Source organism: Mytilus edulis, chromosome 13 (genome assembly GCF_963676685.1).
Source record: "Mytilus edulis chromosome 13, xbMytEdul2.2, whole genome shotgun sequence".
NCBI classification, from domain to species: domain Eukaryota; kingdom Metazoa; phylum Mollusca; class Bivalvia; order Mytilida; family Mytilidae; genus Mytilus; species Mytilus edulis.
In genome coordinates this window covers 67,024,088-67,046,386 of record NC_092356.1, presented here as the reverse complement: position 1 = coordinate 67,046,386, position 22,299 = coordinate 67,024,088, and the positions used below count along the sequence as shown (strand labels likewise).

At 32.6% G+C, this 22,299-nt stretch overlaps 2 protein-coding genes across 2 annotated transcripts; both read left to right on the top strand.

The window, feature by feature from the left end:
• Positions 1-10,021: 10,021 nt before the first annotated feature.
• On the top strand, positions 10,022-10,585 carry LOC139500481 (uncharacterized). Its single transcript, XM_071289220.1, has one exon. The coding sequence runs from the start codon at positions 10,022-10,024 to the stop codon at positions 10,583-10,585; it is 564 nt and encodes a 187-aa protein (XP_071145321.1).
• A 1,111-nt stretch (positions 10,586-11,696) lies between these two features.
• Positions 11,697-12,233, top strand: LOC139500480 (uncharacterized). Its single transcript, XM_071289219.1, has one exon. It carries the CDS (start codon positions 11,697-11,699, stop codon positions 12,231-12,233), a length of 537 nt encoding a protein of 178 aa, XP_071145320.1.
• Positions 12,234-22,299: the final 10,066 nt, after the last annotated feature.

Here is a 22,299-nt window from a genome sequence, read left to right as displayed (position 1 = left end):
TAAAGACAAAATATCATCAAGTAATAGTAAAACAACATAAAGTAATACATGTATCAGAGTTCCACATAAGACAGCTGTGGCGTTCCATAGAAAAGACCAGCTTTTGTCTTGATTTGCATGAACTTTTACTCGACATTCTCCAAAAGTATGCATATGACTTGTGTCTTAATTTTTCTTGACAAATTCTCATTTATATTAAATTTGTATGAAATTTTTCGACATACTCCTGACATTCTGAATATGGTCTTAAAATTTCTTGACAAATTCTTGACATTTGAATACTGTCTTGAAATTTCTCCGCATATTCTCGACATTCTTATATTTTCTCAGTATGGCTTGACATATTCTGAACATTTTGAAATGTGTCTTAAGTTTACTTGACAGTTCTGAGTTTTAAAAATCATGACCAATATTCATAATATCACTTTAATTTTTATTTCTCTTTATATAATATACTGTTGTTTCAAGTTACACTTCTTACAACCAAAATGAAAGTTGGGCATGTAAAATAATTGAAAATTTGGGTATTTTAATATTTTTGCAACTGCATATATGGCTATATATATGAAATCTAATGTATAAGATAATTAAATGTGGGTTTTTAAAAATTACTAGCTTTGATTCCGAAATCTTATAAATTAAATGATTAAAACCAATCATTCTGTAGACATCTTTCATTCAACATTCATAATATTCAATGTTATAATGGTATAAATAATTATTATACAAAAATGGGGTTTATATAAATAGCAAATTATGATGATATACAAATTAATCATTTAAAAGAAGAAATATTTGTGTAATGACATCTGTTGGAATATATATTAAGTATTACACATGGACAGGATGTTCCCCATAAAATTAAGGTATTCCACTACCCAGAGTACACGCATCTGTCAAATAGAAATAACTGATTTACCTGTAATCAGCCATACAACTTATCAGTTGACCCTACATACCACTACAATTTAAAAATTTTGTTGATAGATGAATATTATGAAAATCATCATTTTGATGAAAATAAAATGAATTAAAATGTTAATTATTTTAACATAAAAAAAAATTAAATAATTCCCAAAGATTAAAAGAAAATAATTATATACTACAGGAATAATAAAACAAAAATGTATTTATAATGGATCCCATCAATTATTTCTTTAGGTCTTATGAAATAATCTCAAACAGACATGCATAAATAAAGGCAACAGTAGTATACCGCTGTTCAAACTCATAAATCCATGGACAAAAAACAAAATCGGGGTAACAAACTAAAACTGAGGGAAACGCATGAATATAAGAGGAGAACAACGACACAACACTACAATGAAACACACACAGAAACGGACCAAGCATCAGACAAAATCCCACGAGTATAACAAATATAACATTAAAACCAAATACATGAATTTGGGATAGACAAGTACCGTGACACGTCTTATCGCAATGTCAATTTACACTAAAAAATAAGAGAAAACAAACGACGCAACGTTAAATTGTAAGGTATATAGTATAGATATAATATAGATCTAAACATTTTTTTTTTCTTTTCTGGAAGGAGTTATCACAAATATTTATGTTTGATAAAAAATTATAAAATTCAACACTCAAATTCTTAAATTTGAATAAAAAATGTTTAGGGGTTGTTCTAAAATAATAATAAGGTTTTTGAAAGAAGATGAGAACAAATTCTTTGATCTACACTAAAGCCACCCCCCCCCCCCTCCCCTCTATTTAGCCATACAAACCCAAAAGATGAATTGCTGGGTCCAAAAGAGACACATTGTCACATTTTAAAACTGCCTACAAGACACCTATTTTAGTAAAGAAATTTGACTGGCAGTTTTAAGAATGGCAAAAAACTAAATGCTGTTTGTCAGTTACTTTGACTTATATTCCATGTGAAAACAATTAATTAAACGTTTCATAAAAATAAATCAAAATTAAACTACATGGGGGATTATTTAGGGTATTCCAACTTAGAATAGTTGCACCAAAAGGGTATCTTACTATACCAAATTAATCCTTAATTCTTCGCAGTTTAGTTTAGCCATAATAAAAAGGAATATATAACAGCAATAGATTGTTCTAAACAGTGCAGATTAAGTCTGTACACATTACAGGCGAAATTTATACTGTTCAGATAGTGTCAAGACAAATTTAAGACAGTCAAGAATTGGTCGAGACTAATCCAGATTCTTATCAGATGATACAGGAAGTGTGGAGAAAATTTTAAGACAATGTTCATACTGTCAAGACACTTGTCAAGAAAAATCAAGAACCTTATTAGACAAATTCATACTATGTCAAGAATTTTTAAAAATTATGCAAACAAATTAAGAATGTTGGAGTTAAAATTCATGCAAATTCAGACAAAAACTGGGCTTTTCAGACTTTTTGAGTTTTGAAGTGTGGATAGGATTATATTCGTGATAATTTTTGCCCGAGCGATCAATTATTTTGATTCTGAATAGGACAATTCAAGTAATTTCTATGTCCGGTAGCTATAGTATAGGTGTAAATGCGTTTGTGTAGGCTCTTCCATGAACCCCTCTTTTTTTGTAAAGAAGTAAACGACTGGCACTGTGCTGTTTTAGAGGAAGGAGTTTGAACAGCCAGCATGAACGGTTGTCGTATCTAGGTCGAATATGTCAATTTTGTAATGCAACACATTACAGTCATAATAAATGAATTAGTAACATCATGTGCACTCTTAAGAGTTTGAAAGTGTTTTAAAATTAAGAAAATATATTAAGTGCATGATAATTTGATAAAATTCATTACTCTAAAGTCAATATACGCATGTGCAAACATTTTTTTTTGGGGGGGGGATTTAGAGCATAGGTTTGTTCACAAAGCGAAAGAAGCATTATTATATATATATTAGAATTATAACTTTGTTATCTAAAAAAGTTGAAAAGATGAATGATTACGTCACTTCTAATGTTTAATTGATGTTGTATGGAATGCAACCCTATTCTTCCGTTTTTTCCTCATACCTAACTGTTTGTAACCTACACTTGATGATTGACAGGCGGTCGAACAGTTCCGTGGGGTATATTTTACAATTACATGTTTGTCGTATATGGATATCAGAACTGTAAAAGCAGAAAAAAGGGTTCGTTTCTTTGTTTTTGAGATATACGCCATTGAAATTGGCGTGAAATGAATCTCTCTAGATTTTTTATTTTTTTATTAATGGTACATTTTTTATTTGAAAAAATAAGCATTTATAAGATTTTGAAAAAATAGCATTTAAACTATATGTTAATAAATTATTAAAAAGGGTCATCGGGTGAGTAATTTAATGAAACGGCATGTATGAACCAGAGGATCAAAAGTCAAAAACAGGACTTAACTTGGAATAGTCCTGTATGTAGTGTGTTTGAACGAGTTTGTCATCACTCGACCAACTTCGGTACACAATATTTGTCTATTTGAAGAGTTCATTTTCGTGGGTCTGCGTTTACTCTCATCGATTTTTGTTGAAATTAGTCAACGATTAAGAACTAGCTATATGTCAAATCACCAAGAATAATGTGCAGTATAAATATATGTGATGGTAGGAAAATTTATAATTAATGTTATGATCTTTTATTATTTCTTACATGACGAAAGGTGAGGCATTTAATATATTTTATTCCACATAATGGCAAATGGGTCAATAAATAGTACATGCATTAACTTTAGGGTCAGTGCCACATATTACGCGAGTATTTAGAACAAAGGTATAGGGAAACAGGTGTTTAAAACATTGTGGTAGCATTGCAGGTGCTTATATGTGTGACGTTTTTGATAGCTATTATGCGTGTGTTTCTCTGTCCTATATGTTCTCCAATTTATTTGTTTTCCTGTCGTGTAATGTTGCCATTTTAATGTTATACTTAACATTGTAATAAAAGCGGGAGGTTTGGCTAGATATAAAACCAGGTTTGACCCACAATTTTTTTCTTAAAATGTCCTGTACCAAGTCAGGAAAAGGGCCATCGTTATATTAAAATACGTTTCTGTGTGTGTTACATTTTAGTGTTGTGTTTCTGTTGTGTCGTAGTTTTACTCTTACATTTGATGTCAGTGGCGTAGCTAGGTTATTTTTACGTGTACGCCCGAACCTCGGCGAGGGGTTCTTAGGGTTCCAAGTGGGTCATTGCATAGCATCTCCTGGTAGTAGATTCGAGTTTATGGGGGGACGAGTTATCGAGAATGAGATACTATTACTATCCTTAACAAAATAATTGTGTTAATTTGGAATCTAATGGTCATTAGTTTTAGAAAAAATGTCCAAAGCAGTTACTTTAAATTATGTTTATTCTACATTTCAACAAATTAAAGTTACCGTCTATGAAGGTTTAAACATCAGCTCAAAATCTGGAGGCGTATAGAAAAATGTCTGTAAAACTGTGAATATCAACAGTGTTCAAAGTTTTAAACCCTTAAGTTTGGCAAAAATTAGCGAAGCGGAAAGAAACTTAAAATTCACTTCGTTGCTGGGCCATAAAAATATTCTAGACGGTCTGTTAATTGCGGAATAATAAGTCTGTCTGTCAATATAATACTCAAAAAATTAGGAAAAGAAAACACTTTCAAAATGTTGCTTTAGACAATAATCATTAAAAAGATTCTGTCCATACTTCCATAAAATTTAATGAAGGTTTGACGAAGTAATTGATTTGTTACAAGGTAAACCCACACTGTATCCACTTGTTTACAGTAACTGAAAAAAAAATCCTGTTATCTGTGAAATACGAGGTAAATACATAGCATTTCATCATCGTGCTCTTGATACTCTTTTGATCATAAACAGTTTCGGTCCAACTTCCATAAAATTTCACGAAGGGTAGACAAAGTTATTGATATTTTTTATTTTTTTTACCCCAAACTGTACCTTATTATTGACGTAGCCGACGTTTAGAATCGCTTTTGCGATACGAATGTCACAGGCTCGGAAAAAAAAATGCAAACCACATATCAGATGACAGCAGATAATGAATTGCTTTAAAGAAAAAGCAAAGTGATCAGAATTCACATGCTAAATTTCGGTTCTTTTAGTCGAACTTACAAGCCATTCAAGAAAGAATTGCATGGCTGATGTGCTTGTACATGTTCTTTTTATTTCATTTAGAATAAAATATTTTTTATCAAAATTCAAGTGTACGCCCGCGAGTTTTGACGTAAACGTAGCTATGCGCCTACATGTGCTTTCCTCAGTGTTATTTTGTAACCCGGATTTGTTTGTTTTTTTCTCAATCGATTTATGAATTTCGAACAGCGGTATACTTTTTGTACTACTGTTGCCTTTATTTATGAGAATATTTTTGGTTTTGTGTTTGTATGTTTATTTTTAGAACACGGTAAATGTTTATGAGAACCTTTGAGAGTTTTATGTGTAGCTTTTATGATTTCAGTACGGGTGTAATTTGACTTCGTCATTTTCTGTAAATCTCAATGTATACTGAGCCAAAAAAGTTTAGCAACACTTTTTTTATCAAAATTTGTTGTTGTTGTTTCTGGATTTTTTTTTATTAAACATCATTGAAATAATCCTTTATCATATCAATCAATTGCAATATTACAGGATAGGTTGATATGTCGTAGACCAAAAATAACCATCGCTTTACGTCAACACGTGACAATTTTGTTTTGGCCACAAAAGTAGTGCATTGACTAAGGGCAGCTGCTGGTGTGCCTGCCAATCCTTCATTGATGCACTTGGAGCATGGCCGAGAAATTGATTTTGAATAACACTATACTCATTTCCAAATTTGACCCTCCCGCGCTCCATACAAAAAAATATCCTAATGAATATGAGTGTTAAACATTCATGTTGCTTCGGACATGTCATAATTCCATTTTTTTATTATCAAAATTATATGTTGTTTTGATTTTGTAATAAAATAAAATTTCGTATTTTTGTTGCTAAACTTTTTTGGCTCAGTATTTTTTTGTTTTCAAAACTTTTGGAATTTTTGGTTTTAAATGCTCATCAACTTCGTTTTTGATATGACACTCCAGCTGTTTTTGATACGAACACAAATGACGAGTCGTTTATGTCAAAAAAATAGTGTCGGGTCGTACTATTATGTTTAGTTTTTATAAGAACCTGGTGTGATTATTACATATATATGAAACTTTTGAAGCTTTTATAAGAACTGTTTGTAGTTTTTATAAGAATTTTGTGTAGTTTTCCTAAAAAGGAATTGTGAAACTTTTAAAAGAACTGTGTGTAGCCTACATGTATACTAGATTATATGTGCAGCTTTTCAAATTAGACTATTGTATGTTTTATAAATATAATGTACCGAGCGTTTTAACCTTGTGAAGGAGATACGGACGATACTAAAAATGGACAGTCAAAAAAAAAAACAACAGGCAATGCCATAACATAAAAAAAACATACGCAAACGAAAACGAACAAATTCAAGTAAAAAAACTCCACACAACTTTGCATATGTTTATAGGATGAGGACTTTCGAACAGCTTACTGTTAATTATTGGTTGTAGCCTTTGTGGGAACATCATAGGTGTTTATATATGTCTCTACATTGTGCATTATTCTTTTTTCAGTTGATTGGAATGGCTGGAAGATGGGTAGACAGAAGAATTTTTAACATTTTTAATAAAAGATCTTTAATCAAATGTGTGGTATCAAAAGCTATGACGGGAACCTTGTATATATTTAAGATCACATAATATTCGATTCTTTTGAAATATTATAAACCTTCAAGCATGCAAGTTTCTAATATAGACTTATTGCATAAATATTGGAGAATATTGTCCCGAGTAGAATTGTGCACGAGCTTGCGAGTGCAATATATGTTCTATGAAGGCCAATATTCACCAATATTCATGCATGCAATAACCCTTTTATTGTATAGCAATATAATATCTAAAAGTTAAAATCGGTTTAAACTAAGATTTTGTCGTTGATGACGTCATGATTTTTTGAAGATTTATTGCACTAGTGTAATATTAGAATTTATTGCACGCTAACTTTTGGTTACTTTCTATGGAAAATATTATTTTGTTATGCAATAATATACAGTTATTTAATATGTAATTATGCAATAGATCAAAATATATTACCCGAGGTATGAAGATCAGCTCATTGTTCTATTGCCTGAAGCCAACGCCTGAGGGCAATAGAACAATTAGCCGATCTTCATACCAAGGGAAATATATTTTGATCTATTGTACTGTAACACATTCAGTAACTGTTTTATAACCTAATACATACTGAGTCAGTTCTAACAAATTCTTAGAAATAAAACACATGAAAGTAACAACTGTATTAATTATAATGTGTAAGGAGCATACATGTACAACCAATACTTTAGAAATTCAATAAAATGACAAGAAATCATTTAAGTCAACATATTAAATATTCTTCAAAATTTAACGGATATATCAAGAATGTTTTAAAAAAAACCAATTTGATTGGACAACATAAATAACTTAAGAGGTCATAACAGGTCAGTGCAACAGACTGCATACAGGTGCAATAGAACGATAATTTCCAGTGCAATAGACCATGGAACAAAAAATGACAGAAAAATAGCAAATAATATAGAAATATTAATAAAACAGTAAAATACTCATTATTAGATAATAATGTCAATTATTAAGCTAACATGTTTTTTATAAGAAAACAAAAAACCGTAACAGCTTTGTTTGAGGAGGTCAAAAGTATTATTAGTTTCGTGACGCAGAACATTATGGCGGAAAATTAAAAGCTGACTTAATTCGGTTTACATTAATTTGACATCTTTTACAGTAAAAACTACACAGTTGAACTTATTTATAACTACAGATGTAAATGTGTATATGAGCATTGGATTAAGTGTTGTTTAAAAACCAAGGACAATAACGTGTTCCATTGTTGAATCGACAAAGTAATGATTTTAATGCTAAAGTCAGGGTTATAGTATGCAACCTGATTACGTAAAACTGCCCCAATGTCAATTATAACTCTTCCTGTTGGACAATAACATATGAGGGTTTGTATGGGGTTTACAGAATAGTTAAAATGAGTAAATGTTTAGAATAAACGGCAAACAAAATAGAAAATAGAGAAAAAAGGGAAAAAAAGAAAAGAGAATCATGGTGTTCTAATTATCAATAATAGAGAATCAATGGTATAAAATATAAAGAGTAGAGGAAAATTACCTAAAAAATAAAACAACGCGAAATTGATGGATCGACAAAACAGGGAAATTCCATGAAATAGTATGCCACAAAAGTACAATTATTTTTAAGCGTAAAACAAGTGTGGACACAGATCAGTGTGGATAGCATATTTGGATGTTCGACAGTTCTCTCGTTTTTCCCAACATGTTTCTATTTTGAACTGTGGTGCACAATTAGCCAACCTGTTCCAAACACTAACTAGAGGCTCTAAAGAGCCTGCGTCGCTCACCTTGGTCTATGTGCATATTAAACAAAGGACACAGATGGATTCATGACAAAAATTTGTTTTGGTGATAGTGATGTGTTTGTAGATCTTACTTTACTGACATTCTTGCTGCTTATAATTATCTCTATCTATAATGAACTTGGCCTAGTAGTAACAGTGTAAAATATTTTGTAAAGATTTACAAAATGTATGGAAATTGTAGAAAACTTACTATCAAACGCAATAACTCTTTAAAGGGTCAATTGATCATGTTGGTTATGCAAACTTATTTGTAGATGTTACTTTGCTGAACATTATTTCTGTTTACAGTTTATCTCTATCTATAATAATATTCAAGTTAATAACCATAAACCGCAAAATTTCCTTAAAATAACCAATTCAGGGGCAGCAACCTAACAACGGGTTGTCCGATTCATCTGAATATTATAGATAGATCTTGACCTGATAAACAACTTTACCCTATGTCAGATGTGCTCTAAATGCTTTGGTTTCAGAGATATAAGACAAAATCTACATTTTATCCCTTTATTTCTATTTTTAGCCATGACAGCCATCTCAGTATGTTGGCCGGGTCACAGGACACATTTTCTAAACTCGATACTCCAATGATGATTGTGGCCTAGTTTGGTAAAATTTGGCCCAGCAGTTTCAGAGGAGAAGAATTTTGTAAAAGTTAAGGACGACGGACAACGGACGCCAAGTGATCAGAAAAGCTCACTTGGCCCTTTGGGCTAGGTGAGCTAAAAATAGCTGTGTCTTTTATCGTATATCTAGTTTTAGTGTTCAAGACTGTTATGAAGAAGACACTAATTCAAATCAGTGTTAACCGTTCATAGATTTTATTTTAAATTATTTAAAAATAGCTATTGATATCTAATCTACATATTGGCCAACGTAATATGAGAGCTTCGTGTATATAGAATAAAATTCATTACCTTGTCGGCGGCCGTAAAACTTTAATTTTATACTGAATATTTTACTTATAACTTGTTTGTCATCGGGTATGCATGGTTTTATGCTCACTTAGTCTTCAACCAAAGGCTTTCTAGTGGGGATATAAATAGTCACTTGCTACATATTTCGATAGATAAAATTTGTGAAACTTACTTTTCACAAAGCTTTAAAGGAATTTGTTTTAAATATTTGTTATACCATCACTTACAACAGTTTCATGTTTAAGAATAATAATGTTCAGAGCTGCTATCATTAAATAATTATAAAGAAAAATCAGTTATTTCATTGTAAAAAAAAACTTTTAAGTTGATGGGGTCAAATCACAAAATATCTTCTATACTATTAAACGAGAAGACTTCATGTTGTGCGTCGCTTCTCTTCCTTCCACAATAAATTAATCATTATGATTCTGTGTCCTATAGTTACCGTCGGTGATTTAGAGACAGTTTAACTTACGCGTCAAACGTTAACACTACTTTTAACGCCGTTTCCATTCACATTGTTAACGTCATCATATCTTCTGTTAACGTTGTTCTATTGTTATGTATCATGTTACTATATTGAGTTGAGATTATACGATCAAACGAACCAGACGTTGTTTTACTGTCTGTCCAGACTTTCAGTTAACCCATCCGTCTTATTGGTGCCGTGACCAGGATAATGACGAAAAAGAAAGCCATTAGAGTGGGTCATCAAGGAGCCGCAAGGAGATTAATTTTAAAGATTGAAGAGGAATTAGAGAAAGAAACAACACAACGCGACGAAATAGAAAGCATATGTGAAACTTTGAAGAGGAAGAGGGATATTCTTTCGAAACTTGATAATGAAATATTAGAGGAGATTGCAGAGGAAAACATGGAGGCAGAGATAGAAGATTCAGATCGGTATGTTTTAGATATAGAACGAATTTTGACAAAAGTACGCAATTCATCAAGTTCAAAACAGAAAAACAAATCAAATGAAACTAGCTCTAATCAGAACTTAAATCCAAATGCAGCAGATTTTGTTTTTATCAACTCCACATCTACATGTAATACTCCACATCCCATGCAGAATAATGATATGCAATACAGATCGTCAATGAGCGCAACAAATTCTAGCATCTACCACAAGCTACCAAAATTGAATCTACCACATTTTAATGGCAATTTGTTAAACTGGCAACCTTTCTGGGATGCGTATCAATCAACAATACACGATAACCAAACATTAACAGACGTGTAGAAATTTACGTATTTGCAAAATCGAATTCAGGGAATAGCCGCGCAATGTATCACCGGTTGACCACTCACAAAAAACATAACCCGAGACCACGGAAACGACGACTGGGACATAGAATCATTGAGAACAGCAATAAAGAGGGAAGTATGCAGAACAATCTACAGGTCCAAGTAATGAAGATTTAGAAATTTTACCGACCGCTTCGTTTATTGCCGAAGCATTTAACGGAAAGAACGGAAAACAGTCACGTAAGAAATGTTTATTTTGTGAAAAAATCCCATCATCCAAATACATGCAAAAACGTGAAAGATGTTGAGAAACGAATAGAAATTGTGAAGCGAAAAAAGGTATGTTTTAACTGTTTCGGAAGTCATAGAGTAGCTGAATGTAAGTCTGAATTTAAATGCCGCCAGTGCGAAAAGAGACATCACACGAGCATACATTTGCAAGTACATAACACAGAACCAAAGAGCTTGACCGAAAACCATTATAGTTCACAAAAGACCGTAGCACATACCGCCGTAGAGGAAACGACACTGGAGCTAACCACATCCTTACATTCTACTGTTACTGCACATACAGATGTTTTAATGAAAACTGCCGTAACTCCAGTTTGGTTCGAAAATCGATCGATCATGACAAATATTTTACTTGACGAGGGAGCACAGAACTCATTCATAACTGAAGATTTAGCTAGAAAATTAGAAATTGAGTCCACCGAAAAGATTGCACTGAAAATATCTGGATTTGGAGGAAACGAAGGACAAGTTCGTCATCTTAATAAAGCAAACATAGCTATTGAAACAGTTGATAATCAAAGAATAGAAATAGAAGTAATAATTGTACCGAAAATTGCCGCCCCTATTCAGACAAAATCACAAAAGGAAATAAAAGCACTGCCATACTTACATGGTTTACGACTCGCACATCCGATATGCGCAGAAGACAAGTTTAACATATCTTTATTGATTGGCGCAGACTATTACTGGTCAATATAATTGAAGATAATATAATAAGAGGAAATGGACCGACCGCAGTAAAGTCGAAAATTGGTTATCTCTTGTCGGAACCCGTACTAACTAAGAACGGAAGTAGTTCAAAACAATCGGCAATTATGAATATTTTGACGGACCACAGAGCCGTTGTTTGCGACTTGGAAAAGTTTTGGAACTTAGAATCGTTGGGGGTTTCAGGAAGCGATAACATTAAAAGTCAGTCTAAAGTTGTAAGAGAATACGGAGAAAAGTGTATAATACTAGAAAATGGAAAGTACACAGCTAAGTTACCATGGAAACCAGACTTTCTTCCGCTGCCGCATAACATGGAATTGGTGAAACAGAGGACAGGTAACGTTATTAGACGTTTAGCAAACAAACCTAATATACTTAAAATGTATGGAGATATCATAATGGAGCAGGAGAGAAGACATTTTATTGAAAAGGTTGAGGAAACAAAACTTCCTACCGATCGACCCGTACACTATATCCCACATCACCCTGTTGCCAAGGAATCATCTACTACGCCAATACGCATTGTTTATGATTGTAGCTGCAAAGATGAAAGAGATAATCCAAGTCTAATTGAATGCTTAGAATCACACCCACCTGTTATGAATGACATTACGGGAATACTTATGAGATTTCGCGCTTAGAAATATGCTACAACTTCAGATTTAGAAAAGGCATTTCTACAAATTCAGCTCGACGAGAAAACCCGAGATGCAACGAGGTTTTTATGGCTTAGCGATCCTACAAACACAGCAAGTCCGCTAATAACATATCGCTTCAAGTCCGTACTCTTCGGAGCTACACGTTCGCCATTCATTTTGAGCGCCACACTTCTCAAGCACTTTAAGGAAAATCCGAAGAAACTTTCAGATACACTTGAAAATTGGTTATATGTGGACAACATATTAACTAGCTTTGATAACGAAAATAGCGTAATAGAGTTTTACAGGAGATCGAGAGAATTACTTACGAAAGGCAGATTCAACCTACGCTCTTGGAATTCAAACAGTCCAAAATTACAAGAAATCGCTAGCAAAGAACAAACCTTAGACAAAGATGAGCTTACTAAAATTCTTGGTATGCAATGGAACGTTAAATCGGACAAGTTGTTTTATGAAAGTAACACGTTCGAGATGGACAAAAAAGGAAAACTAACTAAACGATATATTTTACGGCAATCGTCCAAGATTTTCGATCCGTTAGGACTATTAAGCCCAGTTACTGTAAAAGCGAAAATCTTTATGCAATCACTTTGGAAGCTAAATTTGGAGTGAGACGAAATATTAACGGAAGATATCCAACGGCGATTCGAAGGAAATTAAGGATTTGCTAGAGTTAGCAAATACTCATCATCCGTTCCTGAAATTCACACCAGAATTCTCATCTAAAGAAATAATATTTCTTGATGTTAATATTTTCCAAGGAACTAGATTTTCTAACGAAAATATTTTGGATGCGAAAACACACTTTAAACCGACAAATGCCTTCCTTTATCTAGATCGTAAAAGCTGTCACAGTAGACATGTGTTTGCAGGGTTTATCAAGGGCGAAGTAATCAGATACATTAAAACAACAAATAATGACGTTGATTTACAATATATTTTGTTACAGTTCAGATCGAACTTAATAAAGAGAGGATACAAACAGGTTGAAATCGAAAAGTACATAACTGAGGCATTATTATGCAATAGATCTGATTTAATAAGAAAAAAGGCCAAACAAAACACAAGGGAAATTCCTTTAGAATTGGCAAGGAAATTTAATCCATGCATTCATAAATTTAAACAATGCATTAGTCAACATTGGGACCTACTAACACATGATGCAGTTTGCAACGAAATATTTTCAAGCAAACCAATAATAGCTTATAAAAAGCATAAAAATATTGCAGATCTATTGACAACGACAAAATTAAAATAAATTGATATAGGTAAATCCCTGATGATGGCGGGCCTACAATGCTTAAACCCTTTCATAAATGTTATACATTTATCATAAGCATATAATACAAAAACCGCCGAAACATTATATAAATGTCGGATTGATGGAAAGCAATTGCAAGTCTAGTAATACTAGCATCATGTGATCAATATTTTGTAATATAATTACAATACCATACTTATAGTATGTATACGGAGTCGTTCGAATAAGATTTTTTGCTATCGGAATTCAGACTGATGTTGGAATACGTGGATGTTAGGTGTCACTTTAATACAAGGACTGATTTAAAGCAATTGCAAGTCTAGTAATACTAGCATCATGTGATCGATATTTTGTAATATGATTACAATGAAATATTTATAGTATGTATACGGAGTCTTCCGAATAAGATTTTTTGCTATCGGAATTCAGACTGATGTTGGAATACGTGGATGTTAGGTGTCACTTTTAAACAAAGACTAACTTTCCTGATTTCTGCAAACATTTGCAGCGGGATTAAACGTTTTAATGGTGCCAATCATTCTCCCTTTCCTGTAACATAGAAAGACACACTATAAAATATCAATTGGAAGGCTTAACTCAATAAAAAAAATGCAAATAAACACACTGAACAAATATGCACTGATTAGGGTTCGTTCAGGGATATATTCCACGATAAACCCTCATCAGAGAGTGATCATTATATGTTTAATCCGTATCTAACATTCTAGATAGATGTGTTTCTGGGGGTTTTTTTCTGCTTTACTACACGTGCACACAGGTCTACACTACAATATTTTCAAAGGTCAAAATAATGGGTTACTGCATTTTTTCAACATTTATATAGCCCGAACTTCCTTGGGTTTACTCTTATATTAAATTCGGTACAACTCATTCCTTCACTTTGAGTCTCTCTCCCAAATAAATTGCACTGCTAATCATATCTAATTATTCTTGTAACATTGCGAAGTGATGTCTCTTCGAGATGAAACATAGAGATCATATCTGGAATCCAGGAGTTTAACCAGACAAGCTATATTATAAAATCACATATGTCCCTAAAATGATGTGGAGTGCATAACAGCTGTATTTACAAAGTGGAATAAAAACTTTGAAAAAAATCGAATCAGTATACACAATACAGTTATATTAACCATAGTTTGTAACTACATGCTTATGTAATTGCTGATAATACATGTGTACCTATATTAAAGTTAAATTGCTGAACCGCCTTTTTTTTCGATTTTGTTAACTTTTCAATTCTAGGTTATAACATTCATTTAATCATTAGGTTAATTTTACTTTTGTGTGTTTTGTTTTTACAGATTTTCAATTAATGACAAGCGTACGTTACTCAACATACTAACCTAACGGGATTTGTTTTGCCAACCAATGAATTCTGTGTAATAAGTCGTCCAGGTTTAAACACAATACTTCAGGAGTATTTAAGAGTAATATAGCCAAAATACTGAACTTCATACGCTGAAGTTTGTGTCCGTGTCAAACATTTATTACGTGACGAAAAATGATACTTACCATGAATTTTTATTTAACATGTGGTTCTCCAGAATCCTGCCTAAATTGTCAATGTCATAACATCACATTCAGACACGTATTTCTTACCTATCAAACGATTGATTTGGCAATTTAGTGTAAACACAACATAAATATGTAAATGCACGTGCTACAAGTATAACACATAGCAAAACATATCTTATTATATGTAGACGCACCGCTAAAATAACGATATTTTAAAACACGTCGTCGGAAAATAAGCGATACTTTAAAATGTACTTTGAATGAGCATACTCTGCTCGAAAACATGAGTATGAACCTAGCTTTGTTATAAACCGACACGATGATTGAATAATATTTACGTGTTAAGTCACAAGTCCACAGAGCATCTGGACATATAATTATTTCTCCGTACCGATCAATATTTGCTCTTACCCTTAAATATGCAGTGTTTAGCAGAGAAAACAAATAACATTTCGTTTAATTCTAACAAAGATCAAATACAGGCACTCCTGCAACCAATATCAGCACGCTATCACAATACCACTGTGGCGGTTATGGATATACACATATGCAAATGAATGTTGAAAATATTTGAACAAAATATGTGTTCTTATAGCACTGTTTCCCACAAATCATCTCACTAACACTTAGTTTAAACAATATTTATTAATAAACAATTTCAAGACAAATATTACAATGTTACATAAAGTACAAATATGGGATTCGGAAACAAGTTTGGAAAAACTTTTATAAATCCGTCTCCCTAAAAAAAACAAAAAAAACATCTATTTAGCATACAATATTACGTGCCAACAGTATATTCATTTTATGGTAGCATATGATACATTGAATAAATAAACACACACACACAAAAAATAAAAAAAATACAACAAATAAAATAAAGGAAAAAAATAAAAAGTGAGAAAAAAAAAATAAAAAAAATAAAAAAAAACAAGAAACAGTCAACTCTTATTTACTTTTCTAGACAGTCACTGGAACCAACACACACGTCCGACCACAACCAACTACACCGGGTCATCCACTCGATTTAACATCATATTTAAAAAAAAAGTCTAAATATATAATATATATATACACATACTAGATTAACTTTCAAAACGTTTTGTTTTATTAATGTATTCAGAAACTTTATGAAATATTTGCATATTGTCCTCGTCAGCTTTTAGACTATCCCCATATAAAATAATCTTAAGATTAGAACAAGAGATCGTCCCGATAGTATCCCTTCGAATTTCATTATATTTTGGACATTTGAAGAAATAATGAGAGGTAGTTTCTACTCGACCACAGGAACACAGTGAGTTCTCGATTAGATTTTTTTTAAATAGATGGTCCCTTAGAACACTACTCTGGAGCCTTAGTCTTGCTAAGCATATCTGTTCTCTTCTACAGCCGAAGTGAAAATATAATGGTATTTTATTAATATTTTGAGAAAGATAAGTTTTAAAACCCGATTTTGATTGGTTTAGACGAATGTCGTCAGGAATATTGTTCCAAAGGTTTACTACGACTGGTAGAAATGACTTTTGATAATAGCTTGTTCTGCATAATACAGTTTGTAAATTTGAAGACCCCCTAGTCCTGTGGGCGTGTATATCTAGTCTCTGATTTGGAACTAAAACAGAAAGATAATCAGGACAATCTCCGTGAAACATTTGATGAAATTTTAATAACTTATGTTTATCACGCCGAGACTGGAGAGTTTCCCAACCGGTTTCATCGTACAGCAACTGTCTCGATGTTACCTTAGTACCACCTGTAACGATTCTTGCTGCTTCTAGTTGTAAGTTTTCCAGAGATGTTTTTAAATAATTAGGTATGTTATCCCAGACAATGTCCCCATATTCTAAGACTGGGCGTATGAAAGATAAATAAATAGTTTCTAAATGTTTCCTTTTAAGTTTAAACTTTAACTTTCGAAATAATGCTAATCTAGGAATAGCCTTATCAATAATCATTTTTACATGATTGTTCCAGCTTCCATCTTCATTTATAATTACCCCTAAATGCTTGTGCGACTCAACTTCTTTTATGATATTATTATTCATATACACTGGCGGGTGGTGGGGTTTATGATGCCTCTTTGAAATGGTCATTATTTCTGTTTTGTTAGGGTTGAAATTGACAAGCCATTGCTTAGACCAATTATGTATTTTCTCAACATCTTTATTTAGCTTTTCTGCCGCTTCATATTCGTTATCAACCACTATATAAATTGAGGTGTCATCAGCAAAAAGTTTTATATCACATTCGATGTCATTGACTATGTCATTTATATAAATGAGAAATAAAATAGGACCCAAGATAGACCCTTGGGGTACCCCAGCTGAGACATGTTCGTTATTGGATGTTTCTCCACCAATGACAACCTGTTGCCTTCTTGAGTTTAAATAGCTTTCAAACCAAAGTAACAAGTTACCATTAATTCCTATTTTTCTAAGCTTATATAGTAAGCCTTTATGCCAAACTCGGTCGAAAGCTCGACTAATGTCGCAGAAAATTACCCTGACCTCTTTCCCTTCATCTAATGCTTTACCAAAATCGTTAATAATACATAGTAGTTGGTTTACTGTCGAATCACCAGGGATGAAACCAGACTGGAATTTTGTTAATAAAGAATTTGTAATAATAAAGTTAAAAAGGTATTTAAAAATGCATCTCTCCATTGTCTTACCAATGTTAGACAGCAAAGATATAGGTCTATAATTAAGTAAAAATTCTGGGCCACCTTTGTTTTTATAAACAGGTATAACATTTGCTAGTTTCCACACATCTGGAAACCTCCCTGTTAAGAGGGATAGATTAAAAAGTTTTGTAAATGGATACTTCAAGACAGTTGCTGCCGCCCTCAGGAGTCTTGGACTGATTAAATCAGGCCCTGTAGCTTTTGAAATATCAAGATTCAAAAGTACATCTTCAACATCCTGCTCACTAATAACCAGTTCCTCTAGTTTATTAATTTCATCATTTTCTAATATTGGTAATACATTATGTGAATCATCAACAGAAGACTGAGCGCAGAAATAATCGTTAAAATATGTAGCCTTGTCGTAATCACTTTCTATATATTGGTTATTGAAAATTAAAGTTGGATATGTTGATTTTTTGTTTGGTAGTCCGATCAAATTTTTTATGGTTTTCCACCATTGTTTAGTGCTTAATGTGTGAATACTATCAACTTTACTTATTTGCTTTTCTAAGAATTTTTTTTTACTTGATCGAACATAGTTTATGCATTTATTTCTTATACGTCGAAAATTTGACCAATCAATTTCATCGTTTGTTATTTTTGCCTTTTTATTTAATCTTTTACGCTTCCGAATCATTTTTCTTATATTCGAATTCATCCAAGGTGGATCATTTTTCCTAACCTGAACCATTTTATTCGGGATTGATTTTGCTGCCGCTTCGAGAATTTTTTCCGTAACATTTACTGCCGCGGTATTAATGTTGTGATTATCAATTAGAGAATCCCAGTTAATTTTAAGGAGTTCGTTTTTAAACAAGTCATAATCGCCTAAGTGGTATTGCCAAATTTGTCTTTTAAAGGATTTGGTTAATTGTTTTTCGATATTTATTACTGCACTTATAGGGCAATGATAACGTACAGAATTTTCGAGGATGTTTTCACCAACTTCTGAGTACAGTATTACATCCGGATCATTTACCATAATGAGATCAAGTAGCGACACTGACTTTTCGCAAAAATATGTAGCATCAGTAATTATTTGATATAAGCTATTTTGGTTGCAAATTTCTCTAAGATTTTGTTTGCTATGATTAAGTTGGTCATCATTAAAATCACCGCAAATTATAATTTTATCTGCATTCGAATTTATGGCAAGATCTATTGAATAGTTTATTTTTTCCCACGTTTGGTTATCTGAATCTGGCGGTCTATAAAAATTCCCAAATAATATATTTGTTCCTTTAACATGTATTTTGACCCAAACACATTCCAATCCGTTTATTTTAAATTCAGGTTTTTCTTCACTAAAAATATTTTCTTTCACATAAATAGCCACACCCCCTCCTGCTTTATGATTTCTATCATTTCTGTATGGTTTTTTAAAAGATTCCAATTTGATATTGCTGTCATCAGTGTGTGTATTAAACCAGGTTTCGGTAAATAACAAAATATCTCTGTCGCTAAGCTCAGCTTCAATTAAGTCTCGTTTCGCTAGGAAACTTTGTGTATTTAAACATGTAAAAGTTAGAAACTGACTACCAGTGAGCCAGGAGTCGGAATGTGTTGAACAGATACTTGGACTACTTGTAGAATTAGAGATTGGACCGGGATTTTTTTCTATATCACCAGCTCTATACATGAGATAAAACAACCATAAACACGTGGCAATAATTAGGATGGTCAGTAAAATCACCAACGACGACAATACACTCAAATTCATATTCTGAAAATCATCAAGTTTATGTTTTTGTTTTGAGTAATAGTTTAATCTAACATTAAGTAAAGCATAAAATAACATTGTTATTTCAATGTTACATATTATTCGACATAGGACATATAAATGTACACCAAAAGATTTGTACTTTGTTATGATCAGTAATAACACAAGTTGATCTATAGTTAGGCGTAGATGCTTAGGCAATCGAGTAGACCGCGAGTAATTTGACCCAACGCGTGCCCTATATGTAATTAGGTCAACGTTTGACATAACGGTATTATTATAGTAGATACTTTGTGTAATATAGGACACGCGTGGGGGCTTAGTGTGCTCATAGTATAATAATGGTTATAATCGGATCGTGTGTTGGAGGCAACAGTGACTGACGACAGCTGATAGGAATAGTAGGACGTGGATGACTGATCAAAAAAAGTAAGTAGGAAAAAGTAAAATGTATACAAAGTGAAAAGGGAGTGGAACATGTAACAGAAAAAAAAACAGGATTTTACCACAACAGTGCCAAAAATAGTTGTACTGTTAAAAGAAAATAAATAGTATTAACTCTGTTTGGACATCAAGATTCGTATATCAAGAAGATATATTAGAATAACATTTTTGTTTGTTTTTGGTGCTTTAATTTACTACTAATAAGCAATGAATAAAGGCTTTTTGAGTGAATTTGATCTTTTTAACTAATTCAACAAAACAAAAAAAACTCAAACAATGCAAGAAAATAAAACAAACACAAAAAAAAAAAAACACAAAAAAACACACCAACAACTGAAAACCCATCAACATAATCAGAGGAAAAAAAAGGGGGGGGGGGGAATTAAGTAAAAAGCCAAAGGGAAACGGGAATACAACTTATTTCGATATAAGGGGTAGAATACAATGACACTTTGATTTACATGTAGTAGAACATAACTATTTTTGGCAATTTTTTTTTTACATGTATCAAAGTAACAATATGTATACATTTTCATAAGTACTAATAGTCAAATGAGTACAGGTGTACGCTTGATTAATCTAAAATTTTCGCTGTATAGGAAAATTGTAAACATAACCAGAGGAAAAAAAAGGGGGGGGGGGGGAATTAAGTAAAAAGCCAAAAGGAAACGGGAATACAACTTATTTCGATATAAGGGGTAGAATACAATGACACTTTGAATTACATGTAGTAGAACATAACTATTTTTGGCAAATTATTTTTACATGTATCAAAGTAACAATATGTATACATTTTCATAAGTACTAATAGTCAAATGAGTACAGGTGTACGCTTGATTAATCTAAAATTTTCGCTGTATAGGAAAATTGTAAATGTGATATTTTTACATCGTTTTTAATTGGTTGATCATTTATTAGTACCTAGTGCACTCGTATAAAGTCGAACAGGAACGTCACTAGCTGGTTGTTCGCTGACCCTGTCATGACCATTTGAGGCGTACTGCATTTCTGTTTCTTGATTGTCTTCAATCTCGTTTATTTCAGTAAAGTTATCGGATTGGAAAACATAGTCATTCAGATCATACATACGTGTGACGGCGTGTTTTTTGTTGTCGTTCCCAATAATCATGATCTTTCCATCAACCACCCATGTTGCCTTAAGTCTATGGTTGCGCACATACGCTCTAGCTTTGAATGCTATTTCATCTCGCGTCTTTGTTAAGTCTTGGTTTATACAAATATCATGAAGACCTGGTATTTCTCTAAGTTTCTTGGCCGATTTTAAAATTTCGACTTTTAAATCATGCTTTGGGAACCTTGCAATGATTTGGCGAGTTTTATTTTCCTTGAATTTTCCTGTACGATGGCTTACGCTAATGTCATCAACTTTTATGTTCACTCCTATCCTTTTTACTATGTCAATCACCTTTTCAGTAGTATTTTCACCTCTTGAAAAAGGCACACCACTTAGACGGAGTAGACCTTTTCAATACAAGTAAATGGGAGAACATATAGAACAGAGAAACACACGAATAATAGCTAACAAAAGGTGCCAGGTTTAAAATTCAATACGCCAGACGTGCGTTTCGTCCAAACAAGACTAAGCAGTAACGCTATGATGAAAAAAGTTCAAAAGCCAAAAATAAAAGGTACAAAGTTGAAGAGCATAGAAGACCAAAAGTTCCAAAAAAAGTTGTGCCAAATACGGCTAGGGTTTTCTGCCTGGGATAAGTCAGGAATATAAAATTTGTTATCCATTCGTTTGATGTGCTTGATATTTTGATTTTGCCATTTCATTAAGGACTTTCCATTTTGAGTTTTCGTCGGACACTCGAACACTCATTCTAAAGGTATAAAATTGTGTACTAGTGCAGTGGAAATGTACGTCACAGTCAAATCACAAACATATAAATGAACTAAAATTAAAAAAAATATATCCAAGACTAACAAAGGCTGGGTTAAACATGTTTTGTGATATCTCAACCCTCCCCTATACATTAAGCCAATTTTGAATAAAGAAACATATAAGTTACGCACAGTAAAACAGTCTTCATCATATGAAAACTAAGCACAACCCCTGTCGTTAGGGTTTAAGTATAACACCATCATCATGGTAGGTATAGTGTCCGGCTAGGATCGTGGTTTTTCGAGTGATTTGGTCCATTTTTTTCGAATGTAGTTCGGACTTTTGCGAGTGATAAAACATGCGATCAGTTCAATTAACGGATATTTCTTAGTTATAACAGTTTTTAACATAACTACCTATCTTATATTGAATACTATTTATGTTTTGATCAACAAAGAAGCTCAATTTCCTTGTATTTAATAAAAAAAGGTTTTTAGACAAATGGTCCGGGTTTTTTTTACAGAAAATTTGAAGGTATTCTAGACTTTTTTT